The sequence below is a fragment of the Trichomycterus rosablanca genome, chromosome 2 (genome assembly GCF_030014385.1).
Source record: "Trichomycterus rosablanca isolate fTriRos1 chromosome 2, fTriRos1.hap1, whole genome shotgun sequence".
NCBI classification, from domain to species: domain Eukaryota; kingdom Metazoa; phylum Chordata; class Actinopteri; order Siluriformes; family Trichomycteridae; genus Trichomycterus; species Trichomycterus rosablanca.
Window position 1 is genome coordinate 23,461,447 of NC_085989.1, and position 23,890 is coordinate 23,485,336.

The following is a 23,890-nucleotide window of genomic DNA, read 5'->3' on the forward strand; positions in this document are numbered from 1 at the left end:
TGTAGTATTGGCTAGATTAGCACCTATGGCATAGAAAACTTGCTCATAAGCAACATACGCTGCTCTTTCTTAGAAATGTCCAAGCTTTGCAACAGAAAATAATCAGGCAAGCCACAATCTGCATATACCACATTCTGATAAAGATGGAAATGTTATATAATAATAAATTTTCCTATTTATTTTCACCCTCAGGGGTGTGATTAGTGGTGCCATAACTTCACAGTATCTACTTGAAAAGTCAAGAATTGTTTTTCAGGTGATCTTTGCAATTCTATGTTTTATATTGAAGTTTCATTAATTTGAAATAATCCACAGACTAAACATGGATGAACTATTTTATGTTTATTTCAATTTCAGGCCAAAGATGAAAGAAACTATCACATTTTTTATGAGTTACTCGCAGGGCTTCCTTCACAGCAAAAACAATCTTTGTACCTTCAAGAGGCAGAGACCTACTATTACCTCAATCAAGTATGTCAGAACTGATCTGATGAAAAATAAAAATATGCAGTTTCATTATAATCTTTTAATTGATTAATCTGCTAGCATTTACATACAGTAAATACTGATAGTTTGCCTTTTTGTGGGGAACCTGTTGTTAATGGATAGGGTGGAAACTGTGAGATCATTGGTAAGAATGATGGGGACGACTTTCGCAGGCTCCTCAGTGCCATGGAAATCCTTCATTTTAATGCAGAAGATCAGAATGGAATCTTCAGGATCCTGTCATCTATCCTTCACCTGGGAAATGTCTTCTTTGAGAGATATGAGGTCAGTATACATAAAGCATCTCCTTAATTGTCAAGCGTCGGCCAACTATAACACATAATAAACAGTTCTGAGACAATAAACCGGTGTAATTTAATAAGTGTTGTCTTTTTCGGGGCATTAGAGAGACTCTCAGGAGATGGTGGCAGTGGTGAGCGCTCAGGAGATCAGAGTTGTTGCTGAGCTCTTACAGATTTCTCCTGAGGGCCTGCAAAAATCTATCACTTTTAAAATGACGGTAAGATTGATATGTACTGCAAAACCAAGCAGGCAATACTTTTGTTGTATACCGTTTTTGGTAGAAGGAGGCAGTTGATTCTCATTTTATTATTAAGGGATTATCCTTGCAGATACAGTCAACTACTCATGCCAAGCAGTAAGACAGGGCTCAAAGCAGCACCAGTTATAGCTGTGCAGCTCTACTAGAAGGAGGTAGCCTTGATGTATCAAATCTGCAGAGTTAGGGAGAAAACAACAAAATTGTGCACAATGAAGGTCACAAAAATACAGATGTGGGTTTTAAAGAACTTTAAAAAAAGAAACAAAGTTGAGAATTCAATGTTTTTATGGCGAAGGGGTAAAAGCTTTTCAGGAGTCTGAAAGTGTGGGCCTTGATACTCCTATAGCGCCTACCAGAGGGCAACAAAGAGAACAGTTTGTGACAAGGGTGAAATGAGTTCTTAATGATGTTTGTGGCCCAGCGCAGGCAGCGGGTTCTGTAAATGTGCTCTAGTGAAGGCAGCTGAGTGTTAATGGTTCTCTGTGCTGATTTGATGATTCTCTGAAGAGCCTTTTTACAAAAACTCATGTCCAAAAATGAAATTAAACATAAATAAAATGACATAGTGTCACATCTTTTGTCTCAGAAATGTTTTTTTTATGTTAAATAGTGTACTGTGTAAAGTTCTACAATTCAGACGTTTTTTTTTGTTTTTTACAAAAAATATCCAGGTAAAACCACTTCTCTTTACCCCTCATACATTAGTTACCTGCTTCATTTGAAAGCAGCACACTGTTGCAGCTGGTCATGTATGTGGCAGACAGCTGCAGGATCCTGGGTTTAGACCTTAATTCCAGACACTGTCTGCAGATGGTTCTGTTTTTTTCATTTTCCAAATATAGGTTTTTTCCTAATCCTAAGTGCCCTTATGTATGATGTTTTGTTTTGATTTAAAATAAAAGTGTATTTTTCTACAGGAGACAATGAGGGAGAAGATCTATACTCCCTTAACAGTTGAGAGTGCAGTTGACGCCAGGTAAGCATTCATTTTATTTATTTATTTATTTATTAATTGATTGATTAAATATTTCTTTTCATAAAGATAGATAATGTAATAAAATAATCTAATAAAGTCCAAAATCCTTTCAACTCTGTTTCCAAAATTTCCAGAGATGCAGTTGCCAAGATCCTATACTCTCTTCTTTTCAACTGGCTAACAGACAGAATCAATACACTGGTCTATCCAGTGAACGATGTCCTGTCCATCTCTATCCTGGATATCTATGGATTTGAGGTATTGAGATGAGTTAGCTTGATTTGTTCACCATACTGGTTGATTGTTTAATGATTGTTTAATGAATGTAAGGTATTATTTTTTACAGGACCTTACATTTAACAGCTTTGAACAGCTTTGCATTAACTATGCAAATGAGTACCTACAGTTCTTCTTCAACAGGGTTGTTTTCAGAGATGAGCAGGTAAGCTTTTTAAATTCCTTTTAATCCTCTGACTGTTGCAGCTATACAGATTTCACAATGTAACTGAGAAATTGCTTTGAATATTTCAGGAGGAATACAGGCGAGAGCAAATCTCCTGGGAAGAAGTGTCCTTCAGTGACAATCAGGCCTGCATTGACCTAATTTCAGCGAAGCCTCATGGAATACTGCGCATCCTGGATGACCAGTGTGGTTTTCCACAGGTCTGTTGTTGTGATTAATCTTTCTTTCAACTTACTGTTCCTTTTTTTTCTTTCAGCTGCTTCTATTTTGGGGTCACCACAGTTAATTATTCTGGTCTGTCTTCCTGATCTGGCAAATTTTTTATGCCCAAGACCCTGATGCAACCCTCCTTATTTGACCAGAGCTTGGGATCAGCAATGAGAGCGCACTGACAGGTGCACCTCCTATTGGCTGGTCCGTTCGGCCATCCAATCCCCCCTCAGACATAGCCAATCATGTGTGTTGAGACACCTGAATGGCCAGTAGCACAGCTGAGACCATGGATCTAAGCCATAGTGGGCTAGCATAATTTCAGTTCTCTGTACTTATGTTCTTTAAACTGGGCTTTTTTTTCTCTTCAGGCTACAGACCACACCTTCCTTCAGAAGTGTCACTATCATCATGGCCATAACCCACTGTATTCCAAGCCAAAAATGCCTCTCCCTGAATTTAGCATTAAACATTTTGCTGGGAAAGTCACCTATCAGGTATGTTTCAGAGACTTTATCTGTCTGTAATTGCATTTTACAGTTTTAAAGCCCAAATAAGAATGGTACTGTTTTTAAAGTAACTTAATGTAACCTAATCTTGAGTTCAAAACTATTTTAATCTGATCTCATTATTTTATTAAAATAATTTATGTCAGAGAATAATACAGGGTCACTCATGCATGATAAGCAATCAAACTGCATCAGGAGAGTTTAAAAGAATTTTTTTAGAAAAAGCATTGATGTGCAATGCAAATATTTTTTAGTTGACTTTAGAGATGATTTTTAGAAGTATTATATTGAATTAATAAAACAGACACAATGCTCCCTCAGTTTTTTGTCATAGAAATGTTGAAATATTTGAATAAATGTTTTAATTTATGCTTGACAGGTTCATAAATTCTTGGACAAAAACTATGATCAGGTTCGCCAGGAGGTGCTTGATCTATTCATACAAAGTAAACATAAGGTAACAAGAGATTCTGAGCATCTTTTTAATTCGTAATAAATTTAATTCGTTTTTAATTCGTAAAAAGGTTGGGGGCAGTGGTAGCCTAGTGGGTAGAGATTTGGGCTATCAATCAAAAGGTTGAGAGTTCGAATCCCGGTTCTGCCATGCTGCCACTGTCGGGCCCTTGAGCAAGGTCCTTTACCCTCTCTGCTCCAGGGGCGCCGTATGTTGACCCCAGCTTCTAAACAAGCTAGAATATGCGAAGAAAGAATTTTGTTGTACTGTACACCTGTATATGTATAACTGACAAATAAAGGCAATCTATTCTATTTTACATACTCTTGTAAAGGGCCCTGTGTTCTTTTTTAATGGCTGAACATGCTTACTTGTCTACAAGACACTTGTATTTTTACATTTTAGTTTTTAATGTTTTATTTTAACTTTATGACATGGTCTCCTAATTATATAACTGTACAATTGTGATTGGCTATTGCAAGTAATATGAACAGATTTATGAAGCAGTAGTCTCTTGTCGAAGTTGCATGGCAGCCTTGAAACCCATGGCAGCATCAAGCTGCTTTTTGTAAACAGTGTCACAGATGTTTCAGTTTTAAGTTTTAATTCGTGGCAGACCTGTTTCATTTAGCGTAGTCAATTTGTCTTCCACTGCTGGGGGTTCCCTGATTGCAGTCGAGGTGGGTATATTGCTGCTCACGCCTCCTCTGACCCGCGCACAGCCCTTTGCAGAACCCTTTATCACCTATGCATTCTGCACAGGCGCCTCTCTATCTGCCAATCAGGGTCCTTACACAGCGCTTGAAGACCCCACCCACATAGTCCGATCATTCCGCCCTAGCAGAAACGTGTCTGCTGCAGGCACTGGCAATTATGCCCACTAGATGGCACCCAGCCAACCGGTGGCAACGGTGAGTTTCGAACCGAGGAGTACAGAATCTCTGCGCTGGGCGCCATGCCTTATTTAATAGTTGCTGTCGTCAATTAAAAATGTAAGTCAGCAGTTGTAGTAAAAAAAATCACAAAGAATGGAGTACAGAGCCATTCCAAAAAGTTAAATGACATATTGCACTACAAAATTAAGATTTATGATTCAATCAGTCTAAGAAAAGATAAAAATCCCAAGCATGCCATGACACATGTCCATTACTCATGTAGTGTAAGTTTTCTTCTCTCTTGTGTTCTAGATGGTTGCAAATCTGTTCATTGATTATTCAGAAGTTATCAGCCAGCAGAAAACACACATCAGAAAGAACAGCACAGTAACACGCCGATATCAGGCCTCTACAGCTGCTGCTAAGTTTCAGATGTCACTTTTGGAGCTTATGGAGAAGATGGAGAGGTAGATCATCAGATTTGCACATGCACATTTATTTGTAAAATGTGCATTATTTCTAAGGTAAACATGCCTGTTATTTTGCTCTTTGAATTTTTTAGATGCAACCCATTTTTCGTGCGCTGCATAAAGCCAAACAATAACAAGGTAAGATACAACAGTCTCTGTGTTTAGATATAGACCAAAAAGGTTTGTTAATATGTTCTCATGAGCCTCTGTGAATGCTTGTAGGAGCCTCATATGTTTGACATGGAACAAGTGGCCACTCAGCTTCATTACTCCGGGATTTTGGAGACCATTCGCATCAGGAGAGAGGGCTATCCAATTCGAGTTCTCTTTGATGTCTTCCTCTTCAGGTAAAGCTCTAGACCCCTGATAGTTGATTGTATCCAAAATGATTATTATGACTGCATATATTCAAATTAATCCTCAGTAATTAAAAAATGAAGACCAGATTAGGTACCAGGGCCTTAGACAATAGTAATTTGCTTATGAAGAACTAAACTAAATCTCTTTCTCACACACACACACACACACACACACACACACACACACACACACACACACACACTTTGTTTTTAGATACAAGTCTTTGCTTGGGCTAAAGCAGCCTCCTCCTGCTACTGGAGAAAATTGTGTCATCATGCTGGGAAAGCTTTGCCCTTTAAGGCCAGGAGCTTTTCAAGTAGGGGTTACCAAGGTGTGATTCTTAAATCTAGATTTTACTCTTTGTGAGTGAGAGAACTTCTGTACTGTTAATGTACTGTACATACAATCGGTTTATCAGCAAAACTCTGCTATTTTTGAACTAATGACAAGCTAGTGAATATGATAAGTAATGATTTTGCTGCTGTGTTAATAGAAAATGTACTGAACAAACAAATACAGATTATTCTGGATAAAATGCACTCACTGAGTAAACCACTTTTCCAGTATTGCCTCATTTTAGTCTTTGTGTTTGCATTAGCTGTTTTTAAAGGAGGACATATATTACGTACTGGAAAGTAAAAGAGACAGAGTGAGGCACATAGCTGCTCTGACCCTGCAGCGCTACACTCGAATGTTTTTTGTACGGAAACGATACAAAGCATTTCGCATGAAAATCATACGATTCCAGGCCCACTGCCGAGGCTTTCTTAGACGGTAAAAAGCTCCTACTTTTATCACTAACACCTCTTTTTCATAATTTGTGTGTGATATTGTATAATTTATTGATTTCTTTAAGCATTTTATACAGAAAACAATATGTGAAAATGAAAGAGAGTGTGGTCAAATTCCGCTCAGTGGTCAACATGTGTGTCAATCAAAAGAGATATGTTAAGGTACAGATGTTAAACTTACAATGTAAATTTACACTGTGTTTTCTACTGCGTTTCTAATGTGTGGTCATTATTTATGCATTTCAGATTAGACTTGAAGCCAGGAGAAAGGCAGAGGAGGAAAGGATCAAACTTGAAATGGTTAAAATTTAATTAGTTAATTAATTAATTAATTAATTAATTCATTAATTCATTCATTCATTCATTCATTCATTCATTCATTCATTTATTCATTCATTCATTCAATCACCTTCAGTAAGGACCTCCACTTGGTCAGGGCATCCAAGGCAACAACAAACTCACCCATTTAATCACTTACTCGGGTGGCACGGCGGCTCGGTGGATAGCACTGTCGCCTCACAGCAAGAAGATCCTGAGTTCGATCCCCAGGTGGGGCGGTCCGGGTCCTTTCTGTGTGGAGTTTGCATGTTCTCCCTGTGTCTGTGTGGGTTCCCCCCGGGTGTACTGGTTTCCTTCCACAGTCCAAAGACATGCAAGTGAGGGGAATTGGAGATACTAAATTGTCCATGACTGTGTTTGACATTAAACTTGTGAACTGATGAATCTTGTGTAATGAGTAACTACCGTTTCTGTCATGAATGTAACCAAAGTGTAAAACATGACATTAAAACCTTAATAAATAAATAATAACTTACTTTTACAAACCTAGGAACCATTTAAAGCTGCTAGTTTTAAAAGTCAATTATTTAATGTTTTTTGTTATGTTTTGTCATGTTTTTTAACAACAATGCAGCAGCAGGCTAATTTATATTGCCATTTTTGCCTTATTTGTGACTAAACAAAATAACAAATTTATATGTTTGAATGAGTTGTAGTAATGCAATGAGAATTTCAAATTTTGTGTGGGCCAGATCACTTGCCTCCAAACCTGATCCAAGTGATCTGGCCCACTTAAAATTTGAGATTATCTTTGCATTACTACAACTAATTTAAACTTATCATGGTTTGAAATGTCTGCATACAAACTAGCATGGCAGTTCAAAACCAGCCTAAATGGTCTTTTTTGTCATTTTTGGTAGTATAAAACCAGCCCAAATGGTCATTTTTATAAGATCAAAACCAGCTCAACAAGCCCATTTTGTATTCTCTATACATCTTTAGGGTTTATGTGACTCTATGGTGGCTGTGAGCCCCTAATCAGTTGCTTGTATCTTTTATTAGGGAGAGCTGAGTCTAAAAAAGTGTATCCTGTAATTTTGAATCATATATTTCACACTTGTAGGAATTATCAAAAAGGGAGGTGGTTAATGTCACCCACTTGGTGATTCCAGCAGAACTTGGAGGGTTATTGCAAGCAGTTGCAGGTATGATTACAATGGTATAATGTTTCCTTTCAGCAAAAGATAATGAGAAATAAAATTTTTAAAGCATGTCATTACAAGCTACAATGATTATTGTGTTAATGGGCCATATGCCTTTTTGTATAAAAATATTGTTATTTTTGTTTTTTTGCAGGTGGCAGAGAGCTACACTCTGATTGTTTAGCCCTGGTGCAGGCTCCAACTGTTCAGGTGGAACCCCAACTCACACTACCACTTGACATCAACAACTACCCTCTTTCTAAATTCATCCAGCTTAATTTTAGAGTAAGTAACACATTCAGATTACTCCATGAAGTGCATAAAATCTCTCGCAGGGCAGAAAGTGATAAAATAGGACTTACTATACAATATATTTTGACTATTATTTTAATTCAAGTGACTGCTTCACAGGAGCCAAAGTTTGGAATGTTGACCTCACCTTTAAAAGCACCGTTGACTTATTTGGATGATGATCTCACTCATGAAGCTCTAAACACCTTCATCATGGTAGAAACATTTCACTTTGGCATGTACTGCATTATATAAAAACACTATTGAACTTATATAAATTAAACATATACCTACTGCCTTGGTTCCAACACTGTAGATCATGAGGTTTATGGGTGACCCACATTTAAATGGTGCCCAGGAGAATTTACTTGGAAATTACATAATTCAGAAAGGGCTTAGCAATTCTGACCTGAGGGATGAAATTCTGTGTCAAATTGCCAATCAAGTCTGGAGAAACAGCAACCCAGACAATGCCGAAAGGGGCTGGCTGCTGATGCTCGGCTGCCTCAGTGCATTTGCACCTTCAGCCAGAATAGAGAAATACCTCCTGAAGTAAGGAATAAAGCACTTACTATAACCCAGTTTTTAAGTTAAATGAATAGTGTGCACATTGTAATACAATTGTGCTTTTCTGGATGCTACAGGTTTGTCTCAGACAATGCCCCCAATGGCTATAAAGCTGTTTGCCAACATAAGCTAATACAGGCCATGCAGAAGTCTCTTTATGGACCAGAGACTGCAAGAACTTATCCACTGTCCCTACTGGAGTGGACTGCCAACAGGAAAAAAGCCAGCATGGTGCTACAGGTGCACTGTTTTGATGGTAAGAGTTGTATGTTCATAAGACTTCTGTTGCATTTCTCATCTAATTTTGAAAAGCTTTGACTCAAGTTATGAGCTCCATTACCCAGTAAAATGTTTGTGGACACCTGGACCAAGCACACTGTTAATATAGGGGTTGCTCCTCTTCTTGCTATTGTTGAAGTCTTCATTCCTCTGGGTTGGCTTATCACTTAATTTTGCAGTACAGATTTACTATTAATCAGCCAAAACCCAAATTACATTAGTGTGGTCAGTCATTGATGTGGGGTGACAATATCTGGTTTGTAGTTAATAATCTTTGCTTGCCCTTCCAAAATAATATACACCCCCGACTAAATCTTACAGGTGTCTGTATACACTATATGGCCATAAGTAAACACCTGATTTGAACACTTGATCATGGACTTGTTAAACATCCCATTGCAAAATCATAGGCATTAATATGGAGTTGCCTCCCTTTGAGATTATAACAGCCACCACTCTTCTGAGGTTCATTTTCTTGCAATTGTTATTTTGAAGATCTGATGGCTTTATGCTCAAATCTCTAGTTGTTAATAACTATCTTTACTTTTCTATTTTCAAAAAGCACTAGCTATGGTCTATTTCTTCATCAAATTGCTGTTTGGAGATTAGGGCTGCTGGGTTGCTGAGTATATTTAATATATTAACTTGATGTCTTCTGCGGTGTATAGCTTATGACCAAAGCAGTGAAATGTAATAAGATATACAGTAGATAATATCAATCACCATTTTAGGTTGTGATGTTTAGTTTATCTATTTGCAATAGAGAGACCTATCTCCACATTCTAAATAAGGCAAGATATTACAGATGTGGTTCTTACATAGAAACTAGGTGTAAAATAAAGTGAGACTTAGAGATGGCTTAAAAATGAAAAAAAACTGCCATCTGTGTGGGTTGGGTTCAATGATACCAAGTTCAATTTTTAAAAAAATCTTATGAGCACTAATGATGTTTGGCAGCTTGTGATGTTCCTGCACTTCACTAGGAAACTAAATTTTCTGTCTGTATGTACATTTATGTTATTAAAGCACAAAGGTAAGCTCTGAAACACAACAAATTAAATGTAGCTTTTTTATTAGACTCTTCTTATCTTTCCAATCTGTCTCAATTAGAGCCTGACAGGGTTCATCCATCTCTGTAAACCCTGTAAACCTCTAGAGAGAATTACTCAGCTTAATGACGAGACACTTGATCTGTAGTGCTAAACGAAATGGAAAAAAAGTACAGGAGGTTTTGTCTTACCTCTTCACACCGACTCTTTTACTATGGCTGTGAACATTGTGTTCTCCACATAGGAACCTCCTTCCTTTGTCCTGTGCACTCATGGACCAGTGGAGAAGATCTGGCTGGGGATATCCTGAAGCACAGGTACACTGATGAACTTTGAACTAGAAAGTCTAAAGAATTTATGCATTTACTGTCCTGGAATGGTCAGTGTTGACCACTGGCAACAATTATTTACCCTCTGAGTAAAAGGTGTGCCCTTCGTCATGTCTAAGTTTTCTTCTTTATAACCAGGCTGTCTTGACTAGGTCTGTACTTTGGGGTACTCTGGTTTCCTTCCACATGCTTCTTTTCAAATGATTTGGCTTAACTTAAATTGGCCCTAGGTGTGTGTGTGTGTGTGCGCGTGTGCGCGTGTGCGCGTGTGCGTTTATGGTGTATGCCACCAGACCCATTGCAACTCTAATCAGTGGTTTCTAATAATTAAGTAATAGATTTGAAAATATCGTAGCTCATAGCACAGGCCTTACATGGACTAAGCTCTCTTTGTTTTTGCTTTTTTAGGGTTGTTTTAGAGTCTTGGAAAGGATGCTCTGTCCTAATGAAGGAGCATGGGCAGTGGGCAGAGCTTGCAGGACATGATTATGTTATGGACCTGATTGCAGACCTTGAGCTGATGAAAGACTTTCCCAAGCAGAAGTCCTACTTCATTATCTCAGCAGAGAGTCCAACCAAAACCAGACCAAATGCCAGCCTGTTAGTAAATATAATAACATTTTATAAATAATACTGCCTTTATATGTCTGACATTTTAATTAAAATACATGAAAAATAAATTATAAAAAGTTATTATCTGCCACAGTGCTCTGTTTGGAAGTGGTTTTGATTCAGATGATGATATCCCACTCCTGAACCCTCCACCAACAGCTGGCAGTCTCCCAGATTCAGATGGATACTATAGTCATGGTCAGAGGTTTCACTGTTTTTGTTCTTCTTTAAATGCAGTTTTTTATTTGTTTTACAGGTGGTAGTTTTTGTTGCTGTTTTTTTATTCAAATTGCCATTTTCCTCTCTTTTACATTTAACAGAATCAGATTTCAGTGAGGCACCACCTCACAGAGGTATGGACCAATATCTAGACAGCTTATTTGACCCAGTGCTGTCTGATGCCAGTATGGTAATTCTCTTTTGCTTCTTTCCTAAACCCTGATTGTACTTTTGCATGAGGGAGATATTTGCTTTGGTAGCACACTTAGGCCAAGGGAGGGTTTGTGACACAATGTGTTATTCAAAGTACTGAACTAAAAGTAAGCATTAAAATAAGCAATTATTTCAAGAGTAGGAATATATCCACCAAAATCATGTTCCAAAAACATTAGGGCCACTTCCTAAATATTCTGTCAAAACAGCTCCTAGACGTGGATTTCACAAGATATCTGGATTCCAGTGGTATCTGGTACCAGGACATTACCAGCAAGTCCTAACTTCTGTCTTACAGTTCATCTTGGTGCCATTGCTTTCACAATTAAATCATGGACATGTGCCCAGATGTCAACATGATCTTGCAGAAAACAGGACAGGTCAGACCAGTTGAGTTTCCATTGGCCTGTTGTATGTTTCTGATGCCTGTGTGCGCATTGTGGTTGCTTTCGACTGTGGACAAGAGTGCATGGTCTATTTGACTGGTCTCCAGACCAGATCTCCGGACCTCCACACACAGCAATGTGTTTTGTGACACATTCACCTCATCACCAATATTAAAATGACCTGCAGTTTAAGCCCTTTTACTGGTACCGTGCCAGACCCCATCGCTTTCATGTCCTCTGGCATCAATGAGTCTTGGTCACCCAGCAACCTGTTTGTGGCTTGTCCCTCTTCGGCCACTGTTTGTGGGTACTCACTATGGCTACCTGTAAACAATTTTTTTCTGTTTAAGAGATCATAAAAATTAAAAAAAATTTACACTCAATTTGTCGTCTGCTGCTGAGGGATACCAGATTGCATCCGAGGAGAGCACGTCGCTGTACACGCCTCTTTCGACACATGCACAGCCCTCCTCTTCAAGCCCCTGCATTCTGCACAGGCGTCTCTTCAGCCAATCAGGGACCTTACACAGCATATGAAGATCCCACCCCACACATAGTCTGGCCTCCACCCTGCAGATATGGTGGCCAATTAGTATCTGCTGCAGGCACTGCCAATTGTGCCCACCAGATGCCCGGCGTTGGTGTGCTAGCGGAATATCCTGCTGCGCCACCTGGATGCCCCAAGAGATAATTTAACCCAGTTGTCTGATCATAATGATTCTAGGGGCGGGTCCTAATGTTATTGTATGTTTCAGCTCATCAGATATTACAATGATCTGATTTACATTTCATAACAATTCAGGTCATTTTTACATTTAGTGTCAATCTATTTCAACATTTGTGTCACACAGCATAGTAGTCATTAAATGTATTCTAATTTACTTAGTAGGTAGTTCTTACTAACCTCATTTTTATCAAATTTTGTTGGAAGGTATGACAAATATGATGGTGTGACAAATATGCAAAAATAAAAGAAATGGAGAAAGGGGCAAATACTTTTTCACAGACCTGTAATTATTATTCATGAACTATTTTAAGAAATACAAGCTACTAGCTGGCTTCAGAAACAGTTTGCAAGCTAAATATCTGAATTAAGTGGAATAAATAATGAATATATTTTTTTTTTTCCCTTTTTAAGTTTAGCAAATAAAAAAGTAATCTAACATTAATATTTGCAGAAATATTTTTTAAGTTTGCTACAAGTGTTTTCTTTTTGTACTTTAAAATGAACGAAATATGTAACCTGACTCCCCCCCCCCCCCCTTTGTACAACTGTATAGCTCATTGTCATTGATCCAGAGTAAAATATGATGAAATAAATTTTTGATAGACCAGTTAGTGTGTGTAGTAAGATCAATTGCTAGTGTCAGTGGTTTGAACCTAGGAGCATAATCGAGCATCAAATGTCCTATTATCACAAGATCCCGAGCACTGAACGTTATCTAGTTACAGGATTACCGTATTTCTTACACCTCTAAGCTCCACTCAATTTCTAATTCAATTGCCATTAAACTATTAGGACTGTAAAATACATTTCAGGAGTTGCAGAGTAATGCATCTAACTCAGAAGCTCACTTAATATGGTCCTAAATGAATGGTTTGTTTTTATTTTTTGCTAAAAGGCCAGCAGTTACCCAACAAGTTAAAACAAATCATTGCTAAAATTGCCATCATTTTAAAATGCTGCACTACACATAAGTAGGCAGTTGTAACTGTTGAAAAGCGTTGTAAAAACCCAGAATTATGTGGTCATGGTTAGTGGACTAAGCTGCTTTTAGAGAGTGTAAGGTACTCCCAGAGGGGAGATTGATTTCTTGTGTGGCTGAATACAGAAGGGGCCCTGGCTGAGTTAGAACCTGCTTCTCTCTACCTTATCTTTGGGAATCAGGACCTGGAAAGACCAACCAGCATGTCTAGCAGATTGAAGGGAGCCAGTGGGATTGGAGATGGCGAAGGAGAAGAGAAAGAGAAGGCACAAGCTGATAGGCCTTATCCTCCAGGACTGCAGCCCGGTGGTAAGTCATCGATCCTTTCCCTTCTTGCTCTCTCCTTACCTATGAATTATGCATAGAAGCCCTTGTGCAATTAATGCCATTCCGAGTTAAAATTAGCCCTTAAATTTACTTTTTTCCTTACTCTTAGTTTTGAGATTTTTATTGCTTTTATAATAAATCTTGCTGAATGTGGTTTTGGGTAAAATGATGTATATTCTTATTACAAAACTTTTCATTTCCTTGCTGCTGTCTGATGTATCATATGGTTACCCTGTAGGATCCCCTGCAATTTCAATTGATTGATTTGTGTTGCCACATAAAGCAGATAAAAAGTTTATTTGACTGCACTTTTTCAGAGTTGCACTGAAGCATACATATTTGCAAAATGTTTGTAAGTCAAAGTCATAATACAACCCCCATTTCCAGAAAAGTTGGGACATTTTGTGAACTACAAAAACGTATTCTCTGACCAACTTAATTGTATTTTCTAAATATAAACACATTTAGAATTTGATGCCTGCAAGACACTTAAAAAAGTTTGGACTGAGGCATTTTTACCATTGTGTTCCATTACCTTTTCTATTATTAAAGGCAGCTGAAACCTAGCGGTTAAGGTACTGGACTAGTAATCAGAAGGTCACAAATTCAAGCCCCACCAGTGCCAGACTGCTGCTGTTGGGCCCTTGAGCAAGGCCCTTAACCCTCAATTGCTCAGACTGTATACTGTCACAGTACTGTATGTCACTTTGGATAAAGAAGTTTGCTAAGTGCTGAAAATGTAAATTAATTACACTATTTAATGAGAAATGAGAATACTAACAGCAGCATATTTGCATATTTGAAAATGCACAAAACTTTCATGCACCAAAAGAACTGAATATTCCACAGTACACCGGGGACAATTATTGTGGATAAATAGAACAAAGGGTGTTTGAATGAAAAATGGCATGCCTTATTGGTAATTTAGAAATATAAAAGTGCATAACAAAATGAATCAATGTTCCTCCAGGTCCAGAACTGTAAAACACGGTGGAACAACCATCATATATAAATTAGTGCTTGTACAGCCTGCAGTTACTTAGAAAATTTTTTATCATATTATGTTGGTATTCATATTTAAATTGATTATGGTGTAATACAAATTCTTATTAATGCTGTCCTTTTACAATTTTTGAGAGCATTGTGCAAACCTGTAGATTTGAAATCAATATTGATCTTTTCTTTTTCTTTTTCTCAGCGGTACCTGTTCTACCTGTTATGGGAACAATGATGCCGCCTATACCTATGCCAGCTATGCACTCTGTGCCTGCCATTCCCGCACCTACATCTACAGATACTGGTCCCTCAGTTTCCTCAGTATCCCCAATGCCATCAACCCCATCAATGCCAGCTATGCCAGCAATGCATCCTATGCCAATGTTGCCTCATATACCACCTATTCCAGTTTTACCTAATGTGCCACCAGTGACTGATGCACCAGGTATAGATCAAACAGGCTCTGTTACATATTTGTTAAGTGTAGTTATTAAGTATGGTAACATGGGAATTGTTTTTAATTTGTTATGGGATTACTTTACATACACTTCAGTATTTTATTTTTCCCCAAATGTTATAGATCAAAGCATCTTTGCTCAGCAGCAGCAAGCCATTATCAACCAGCAAGCAATCATTTTGGTAAGTATTATAAGCCCTGTGTGGGTCAGTATAAAGCCATTGATACAGCTCAGTACTACAGTCTGTATGTTGGGCATATTTAAAATGCACGTCACATCTGATTGCTAATCTGTTTGAAAGGCTCAGCAAATGACTATGCAAGCAATGGCCCTTCAACACCAGATGTATAGTTCAGCAAGCAGGTCATACCCTGGCCACCCTCATCACAGTGAACATATGCCAGTGCCTCGTTCTGGCCAGGTAAGTCCAGTAAGTATTCCAACAACAGAATTATACAGTGATGTTAAGATCACCGAAAGTGCTTTTAATAAGGATGGGTTTAAAGGTAATGACCTTTGAGGTGACGTCTTTATTTGGCCTTTTAAAACAATTTAAGTTACTATAGTCAACTATTATCACACAGCCAACTATAGCATAGTTTAGTTTTGTTTATAAATGTATAATAAATCAGAGAATTGCCATCAGTTTCAAATGATTACATTTTAATATTTAATGTTTTTTTTTTTGCTACATAGATATAATGTAACTTTAATACACATTTAATACACATATAAATGCAAAAGGACAAAACAGAAATATCTATGTTTAAAAGTGAACATTTAGTATAACATAATTGTAACTTAAACTTTTAAATTTCTCAGATGCCTTGTTAAAAGATTGGATTTGTTTTATGTTATTTAATACAAGGATTCTTCAAAAAAGTTTCTGCACTTTTTAAAACTCTATATATTAAGAATTTAAAAAACAAATTACATCACTTTATTAATGCCATCAGCAAAAAACGTTTTTGCTTGAGCGCGTAGCTACTGATGCACCGCAGCTTTCACATCATCATCACGTGAAAATCTTCTTCCCCTTAAAGCTTCTTTGCGCGGTCCAAAAAGGTGGAAATCAGATGATGCTAAACCCGGACTATAAGCTCTCTCTCAGTCTCCCAGACACGACCAATTACTACTCCTCCCGTCCTCACGGTTTCAAACGAGAATATAAAAGTGTGGAAACTTTTTGAAGATCCCTTGTGCATTAGGCAGCTTTACAATGTTTACAACACAATATTGACTTTTTTTAACAGATGAAGTTGGAAACTGGATCCAGTTCTTACACTCAGGTTCTGCAGAGGCCTGTCCAGACAAATTATGGTAAATTGTTAGTTTACAACATGCAGACTGCAATTCTGATTGCTAAAGTGAGTGCTTTGAGTATCAGCCTCTTATATGGTCAGAACAACTGAACAGTCATTTTTTAATGCACACTTATATTTTGAATGTAGCTGATTAGATATAACAGGTCATGTTTAAGTTATTAAATGTTCATTGGTCTATATTTGATTGTTCTTATTATCACATATAAAATGGAATTATTTACAAACACCATGAAACAGTAGTGTTAAAACAATGTGATCAAAGCATGTGTAGTGTAAGCCTGAGATAATAAGTTTCCGAAATACATATCTAAGCTATGCCAGGTTTGTCATTTACATAACCCCAGGAGACATTCACCCCACAACCCTAGCTTTATTTAGTTAAACAATTGTTGAATCCCTCTATAAACGGCTAGCATTTAAAAACCCAAACAAATACAGTAAATGAGATCTGCTGTAGTTCACCTTATAACACAAGGGCAAAATTCTGCGAGATGCACCTGTAATGCCTGAATATATTTTCAAGGGCCAACCAGGAAAGTACCACCAGACGATGTGGTGAGGTCTACCATCTCAAACTCTGAGCATATAGAACCAAGTCACAACATCAAAGACATAATCAAGCAGTACCAGCCTGGTACAGTCCAACCTATAGCGCTTCCAAGGTAAATGCAGTTTTACAGCCATTAAATTTAACTGACATAACATATGAAATATTTATTTTACAGTACATGATTAACCTTAAGGTGGCACAGTAGCATAGTGGGTAGTGTTATTCCCTCACAGCAGGAAGGGCCTAGGTTCAGTCCCCCGGCTGAACGGCCAGAGTCCTTTCTGTGTGGAGTTTGCATGTACTAACTGTGTCCTCATGTTTTTTTTTTTTTTGGTGCTCCAGTTTCCTCCCACTAGTCCAAAGACATGCAGCCAGGTCAATTGGAGCTACTAGAAATTACCCTAACTGTATGTGTGTGTGCACTGTGAGACATTGGAGACCTGTCCAGGGTTTCCTACATATCGCCAAATGAATCAAACACACTGCAACCCTGACCAGGAGAAAGGGTGAAGAATGCTTGACCTTGAACTGTACATTAAAACTATAAATCATAAACTCATGTTTGTTGAGCTTTATTTTATATTTGATTACAGAAAAGAGGCTAAAGTTTTTGTCAAGAAGCCAGACCCTCATGATGAAGCTATGATCATTCTTAAAGACCAGATGAGTGCTCCACCAGCCCCGGTAGATTTGTTACTTCCAGTTCAAATTTCTACTACTAATTTTCACTACTGTTAACTAAATACTACTGAAACTGACCGGTTTGTCCCATGTTTTAACATCCAGCGAAAAAAGCACTATGGTCCAAGCTCCTCTGCTTCAGATGTAACAGAAAGTGAAGGACTGCAGCCATCAAAAAGCATGAAGATGAAAAGATCACCTCCTGTACCTGCGGCCAGTCAGAGGTCCCCAATGCCTCCACCTGGTAAGTACAGCAGATTATGATGGAGACATATGACATGCTATTTTCTAATAGATAGTGCATTTATGAGATTGTTTTATTCACAACTGCACTGTTATGGCAAAAGTATGTGAACATCCCTTGTAATCAGTAAAATTGTGTATTTTATTTACATTGATTCATAACATATGCACAAAATCAAACATATAGCCATTTCTATTTGTATAGAATTTCCAACAAGTCTATAGATTTTAACATTTCTGCCCTGCTAGAGTTTCCTCAATCAATTTTTGTAAACAGTTGCTGACAAGTAAATATGTCCTGTAATGAACTGGCCAACAACTCACAAAAAGCCTAATATCACCATGTACCTTTCCAATCATCTGCTGAGGGGTGTAAAGCATACTGCCATTGGACTACACTGGCAATAATCTAGCAATAATAATTTCTCTGGAGTGGCAGGTCAAACAGTAATGGTTAATAAGTGCCAACTCTACGGTTTGGAGCATGAACAGTGGTCTTTAAAGTATGGCTCGGCTACTCAGTTCCACTGAAGTGTGAGTCAGACATTATCCCCAGTTTCAGTGCTTGATCTCTGTTATGCTTTTGTGACTTAATAAAAGCGCATCATTGCAGTCATGTTTCAAAATGTAGTGAAAAGCAGTAAAGTGGGGCCAACTTTGTGTAAAAGCATGTGGTATTAAATGTGATGCTTAAATGTTGAGTGTTCATAAATCTTTTGACCATACTGTATACAATGTAAGTAACTGTGAGTGGTTGGTCCAGTATCTCGAGAGCTCCCACTTGAAAAGGAGGCAATTCAGACACAGCTTCACAGGAGGAGCAGTGAGGAGCACTACACCTACACAAATGTACCATGGAAAATCTACCTAAGGAAAGAGGTTAGACTTGTTTGTGAGTGTTTGTATTAGAATGTAAAATCCTTAAAATGTTCTTTTATAGAGAAACAGTATTGTTTTGCTTATAGGTTTTCTATCCTAAAGACAGCTTTAACCACCCACTGGTGTTAGATCTTCTGTTTAAACAGGTTTGTTTTTATATTTTTATATATTGTATGCATATGTATTTCACAGTAAAGTATTCTAACAGTATGTTTAATATTTTTTCTTTTGCCATATTATTTACGATTTACGTTTCAGGTTGTTCATGATACATTCTCAGAAGCTTGCATTCGCATTACAAAAGAGGAGAGAGAGAAAATGATATCTCTTTTTGGTATGTAGCATAACTATTAAAAACTAATGCACCCAAATAAGTGACCTTAATGTTATTACATCCTAACCTTGGCGTACCCCCTTTTTTGAGACAGCTGAGAACAACATTGATTTGGAGGACACAATAAAGGATGAGAATGTAAAGAAAAAGGTTGTTATTGCAGCAAGAGACAGCTGGGAGATCTACTTTTCTCGTCTTTTTCCAGCATCTGTAAGAAATTTTATCCATCTTTACTCTTATTTCGATTTTTTCTAGAGTTTACTGTGTTGTAAAATTACATTTTCTAAGTAGAAGTTGTATCACCGTAGCAGCTCTCAAGTACAAGCTTAGTGTCATTTAAACCAAAAGTCTTTATACTGCTATTAAATCACCCTATATGTCAAGTTCTGAATAAGGTTCTCAGGGGCCGGTTGTACAAAATGGTTTAACTTTTTGCAAAATTGGTTGTATCTAAGACTACTGCCTTAACCAAAATTACAGCTTTGTTTGGGTAAGGCCAGTGTTTGCTTCTAGGATCACCAGTTTTCCCACCAGCTGGTCCAGCTGCTTACATTAATGGCCAAATAGTTCCAACCACCCTTCCAACTTATGCAAACCAGTGAGAGGGGATTCTGACTACTTTAATAAATTATAGCAGTCTGTATTAACATAGATTAATGTTATTCAACATTAAACATTAAACTTAAATTAAAAGTTTGAGTTTAGGTCTCACAAGTTTATAGATTATAAGTCATGTTTACCAGTGTGACCTTAAGAATTGACCACTATCTCACCGGTGTGCGTGTGTTACAGGGCAGTGTGGGCACTGGTGTTCAGGTTCTTTCCGTGTCCCATAGAGGAATTAAACTGCTTAAGATGGTGAGGAGCAGTGCACTGGCCCCAGATTACTTCAGAGTGTTAAGACCATACAGGTAAGTTGAAGCAAGGGAAAATTATACTATACAGGCGACAGTTTGTGGACACTGCTTTTAATAAGTGGAGTTGGACATTTATGCCACACTCATTGTAGCACCAAATCAAGCTAATAGTGATTTTTGTCATAGACAAACTGAAGAGCTCGGTGAACTTCAATGTGCCATTGTCATAGAATGCCACTCTCTCCAATTGGTTGTTTCATCAAATTGAAAGGGAAGTGCTTTTATTGTATGGTTTAAGAGCAACAGCAGCTTAGCCATAAAGCAATAAGCTACACAAGCTCACATTAGCAAATTTGAATTAGGCAACAATTTTTATAAAGCAATGTACAATTGAGACAGTATGCAGCTTAAGCAACTGGGGATTAAGTGATTTGCTCAAGGTCCCAATGGTTTCAGCTAGGCGGTTGTGGGGCTTAAACCCTCAAACCCTTGATAAATAGTCTAGTATCCTAAAGCCACCATTGCTCTTATTATAGACACTGCTTATAATTTTGTCTGTTTGTCTTATTACAGCTACACAGATATCATGTTTGTAACCATTCCATCAAAGAACATGCTGGAGTTCAACCTCACCAATGAGAAACTGATTCTGTTCTCAGCCAAAGCTCCACAAGTTAAGACTATGATTGACTACTTTCTCACAGAGTTGAAGAAGGTAAGCTGTTTTCACTTAATATTTTATGCATGATATAGTGGTGACAATATGGAGCAATTATTTTCTGTTTGCTCTAGGACTCAGACTATGTGGTTGCTGTGCGTAATTACATCACAGATGACAGGACAATGCTGAGTTTCCATAAAGGAGATATCATACGCTTGCAGAAAATGGACGGGCTGGAGGAAGGTGGGACAGCTTGTGACTATCTTGTCTGAAATGTATTTTGTTGCAATATCTTTGAGGTCAGCACCAATATTAAATATAATAGCTGCCATAAGAGATACTGCAGTTTGTCTACAATGATTATTGTCTTAAAGTTGTTTCTTAAATGGACTGTTAAATGTGAATTGGTGACTGGTGAACAAGGCCCTGGCACTAGTGGGGAATGGTACAATTCTCTGTGAAGCTCCACCAGTGGCAGGTAAAAAGATTTAGCTGGTGACTGTGCATGTATCAGAGAGGGCACATGATAGTCTGAGCCTTTTTTTGCTATTGCAGGGGTGGTACAAGTGGCAAAGAGGAATTGACATTGATTAGATTGGGAGGATAATAGGGATACATTGAAATGCATAAATATAATAATAAATAAATGGGCTGCTAAAATGTCTGATGAATAAATAAATAAATGGACTGCTGGTCTGGTTTGTTTTTATACTTTTATCATGTTGTCTTTTTTCCTTTGGCTGTTCCACAGGCCAGTGCTATGGTTGCATTGTGAAAAAGAAGGTCATGCTTTTTGAAGAATTAAAGCGAGACTCACCTGATTTTGGTGGGTCTGTGTGGACTGCCTGCATGAAGTGTTATCAGTCTTTAGTTTTCTGCTTTGATGTCTTTCTATGGATTTCCTGTCTGCTTCCTGTTAACCTTTTCCAGATATTTTTCTATGAACTATGAAGTAAGTTTTTAATTCTTAGTTGAAATTATGAAGCTTAATACACATTTTCAGTTGGGGCAGAATCTGAAATACTAATAAAAACAAAAAGCAGTGATTTTCAAATACAGTTAGATATCTTTTTAATTAAAATATAAAAACATAATCTTTAATATTTTACTCTATGAGCTTTGTGTACATATAATTTTAAAATTGATGCTTAAAACTGGGACAGAAAAAGTTGGGACACATTTACCAGTGTGGCACACTGTACTTGTTTGGGGACTAAAAGCATTAATTGATCCAGATGAAAAAGGGGGGATTTTTGGCCATTCTTGTGCTATGCAGGTCTTTAACTGTACATCCGTAACAGGGCTTTATGTTGTATTTTGCACTTAGTTTAAACTAGAGACAGGTTACTCTGAACTGCAGGAAGGCCAGTCTTGCACCCACACTATCTGTTTAGACAGCCATGTTATTATAACATGCAGAATGTGGCCTTGCATTGTCATATTACAATAAGTATGGATGTCCCTAAAAATATATATTGTCTGGAGGTGAGTCTATATTGCCCCATTTATCTATAATTTATCTATATGTCTTTAATGGTACCCTTCACAGATGTGCATATTTATTACCATGGCCAATAACATGACTGACAGACTTTATACTGGTACCAGTTTGGATTTTCCTTTACAATTTTGGCCGTGAGAAAATGACATTCATTATGTTCATAATGTAAAGAGTTGAGTTGTTAGACCACATTTCCCACTATGTATCAGTGTATTTATTTCTGTTGAGCTGAAGCCTTGCCAAGAGGAAACATTCAATATTTGTACTGTTTTCTTTTAAATACATAGTGTTAATTTAGAGTGTCTACAAATCACTGCTTTCTGTTTTTTTATTATATGTATTTTTTTGCAATTTAACTACTTTCCTAACTTTTCTGGAATAAAGGTTGTAAAAAATTCCTTTTTATACAACCTATGCCACATGTAGGGTGGAAGTTTGGGGCAGTCCATGGCCGTGCAGGGGTTTTCTCTATGGAGTTTGTTCAGCCAGTTGCAGCTCCAGACTTTATCAATCTCCCTGTGGACAAGAAAGAAGAGCCCAGGAACAAACAGGGTCGTGTGGCTGCATCTGCTGCTTTGGCTGTGGCTGTTGGCTCCACCGCTGCAGCCCATGAGCTTGACCGCTCTATTGAGGTATGCTTATAAAAACAGGATAGCTCCTAGAGTCACAAGTTTTCATATTTTCTTAAAATTTAAGATTAAGGATTGTTTCATATCAAGTGTATCTAGATGAATGGTAACATATTTAAATAGTCCTGTGATCAACTCTTTACCAGACTGTAATGCAGTACACACCTTTGTGGTTTTTAACCAGTAGGCCAAAGCCCACCAGAAACCTGTGGTGGCACAGCAGAAGGGTAGTTATTAACTTATTAACTCAAAGCAACACAAGTAAAAAAAATGCAGCATTTAAATGATCATTCCACTTATTGAAGATTAAGATTCATTCAAAACCTATATCCCCCATGTGAAAAGTAATTTCCCCCTAAGCCTAATAACTGGTTTGTGCCACTCCTGTCAGTAACAACTGCAATTTAACATTTGCTGTTACTTACAATGAGTTTTTATATCACCCTGACCCGCCATGTCCCTGACCAAAGTAAAGCTCTTGAGAAAAATGTAAGGTCTCTTGTTCAAGCCCCACCACTGCCATGTTGTCACTGTTGGGCCCTTGAGCAAGGCCCTTAACCCTCAATTGCTTAGACAATATACTGTCACAGTACTGTAAGTCGCTTTGGATAAAAGCGTCTGCTAAATGCCGAAAGTGTAAGTGTGTAAGTGTAGCATGTCAAGTATATGGGTGAGGTCCTGGCTCAAGTGGAGAGGAATACAGGAAGCCTGATGTGTTTCTCCATACATATATGACTTACTTTAGCAATTTGCCAATGTTCAGTGAAGAGAAGGCCAGTAAGCTTCACTTGTACAATGAATAAGGAGAAAGTAAAAGTAATTACTAGTGTCATTTTGTACAAAGTAAGGATTAAAGTAATCCTATTACATTTGCAGAGAAGTAATTAGTAATTTGTACTGGAGGCTGGACTATTGCAACTCCCTCCTGGCAGGTGCTCCCATGTCCATTGTTAAACCCCTACACCTGATTCAAAATGCAGCTGCCTGCCTGCTTTTTAACCAACCCAAACACTGTCACATTACCCCACTGCTACGTTATCTTCACTGGCTTCCTGTAGCTTTCCACATTCAGTTCAAAACAATGATGCTCACCTGTACTAGCACTCAGGTGGTGGAATGAATTTTCCCTGTCTGTCTGAACATCTGAATCTCTCACCATTT

General features: G+C 37.8%; 1 protein-coding gene across 1 annotated transcript in view; it reads left to right on the forward strand.

The window, feature by feature from the left end:
• The window catches only part of myo15aa (myosin XVAa), a 36,696-nt gene that overhangs the window by 6,358 nt on the left and 6,448 nt on the right, over window positions 1-23,890 (forward strand). Inside the window, exons 8-50 of the mRNA XM_062985912.1 lie at window positions 193-256; window positions 358-471; window positions 610-771; window positions 893-1,006; window positions 1,966-2,024; window positions 2,159-2,282; window positions 2,371-2,466; window positions 2,556-2,687; window positions 3,069-3,194; window positions 3,586-3,663; window positions 4,848-5,002; window positions 5,098-5,143; window positions 5,228-5,352; window positions 5,579-5,696; window positions 5,964-6,139; window positions 6,234-6,318; window positions 6,403-6,456; window positions 7,559-7,640; window positions 7,792-7,922; window positions 8,049-8,144; window positions 8,245-8,480; window positions 8,573-8,751; window positions 10,068-10,140; window positions 10,561-10,752; window positions 10,859-10,962; window positions 11,085-11,173; window positions 13,471-13,597; window positions 14,814-15,056; window positions 15,192-15,250; window positions 15,371-15,490; window positions 16,323-16,389; window positions 16,918-17,056; window positions 17,538-17,628; window positions 17,731-17,869; window positions 18,632-18,747; window positions 18,834-18,893; window positions 19,006-19,081; window positions 19,176-19,291; window positions 19,874-19,992; window positions 20,512-20,653; window positions 20,731-20,842; window positions 21,351-21,425; window positions 22,527-22,732. Coding sequence (XP_062841982.1) covers window positions 193-256; window positions 358-471; window positions 610-771; window positions 893-1,006; window positions 1,966-2,024; window positions 2,159-2,282; window positions 2,371-2,466; window positions 2,556-2,687; window positions 3,069-3,194; window positions 3,586-3,663; window positions 4,848-5,002; window positions 5,098-5,143; window positions 5,228-5,352; window positions 5,579-5,696; window positions 5,964-6,139; window positions 6,234-6,318; window positions 6,403-6,456; window positions 7,559-7,640; window positions 7,792-7,922; window positions 8,049-8,144; window positions 8,245-8,480; window positions 8,573-8,751; window positions 10,068-10,140; window positions 10,561-10,752; window positions 10,859-10,962; window positions 11,085-11,173; window positions 13,471-13,597; window positions 14,814-15,056; window positions 15,192-15,250; window positions 15,371-15,490; window positions 16,323-16,389; window positions 16,918-17,056; window positions 17,538-17,628; window positions 17,731-17,869; window positions 18,632-18,747; window positions 18,834-18,893; window positions 19,006-19,081; window positions 19,176-19,291; window positions 19,874-19,992; window positions 20,512-20,653; window positions 20,731-20,842; window positions 21,351-21,425; window positions 22,527-22,732 — 5,017 coding nt within the window. The remainder of the gene's footprint in view (window positions 1-192; window positions 257-357; window positions 472-609; window positions 772-892; window positions 1,007-1,965; window positions 2,025-2,158; window positions 2,283-2,370; window positions 2,467-2,555; window positions 2,688-3,068; window positions 3,195-3,585; window positions 3,664-4,847; window positions 5,003-5,097; window positions 5,144-5,227; window positions 5,353-5,578; window positions 5,697-5,963; window positions 6,140-6,233; window positions 6,319-6,402; window positions 6,457-7,558; window positions 7,641-7,791; window positions 7,923-8,048; window positions 8,145-8,244; window positions 8,481-8,572; window positions 8,752-10,067; window positions 10,141-10,560; window positions 10,753-10,858; window positions 10,963-11,084; window positions 11,174-13,470; window positions 13,598-14,813; window positions 15,057-15,191; window positions 15,251-15,370; window positions 15,491-16,322; window positions 16,390-16,917; window positions 17,057-17,537; window positions 17,629-17,730; window positions 17,870-18,631; window positions 18,748-18,833; window positions 18,894-19,005; window positions 19,082-19,175; window positions 19,292-19,873; window positions 19,993-20,511; window positions 20,654-20,730; window positions 20,843-21,350; window positions 21,426-22,526; window positions 22,733-23,890) is intronic.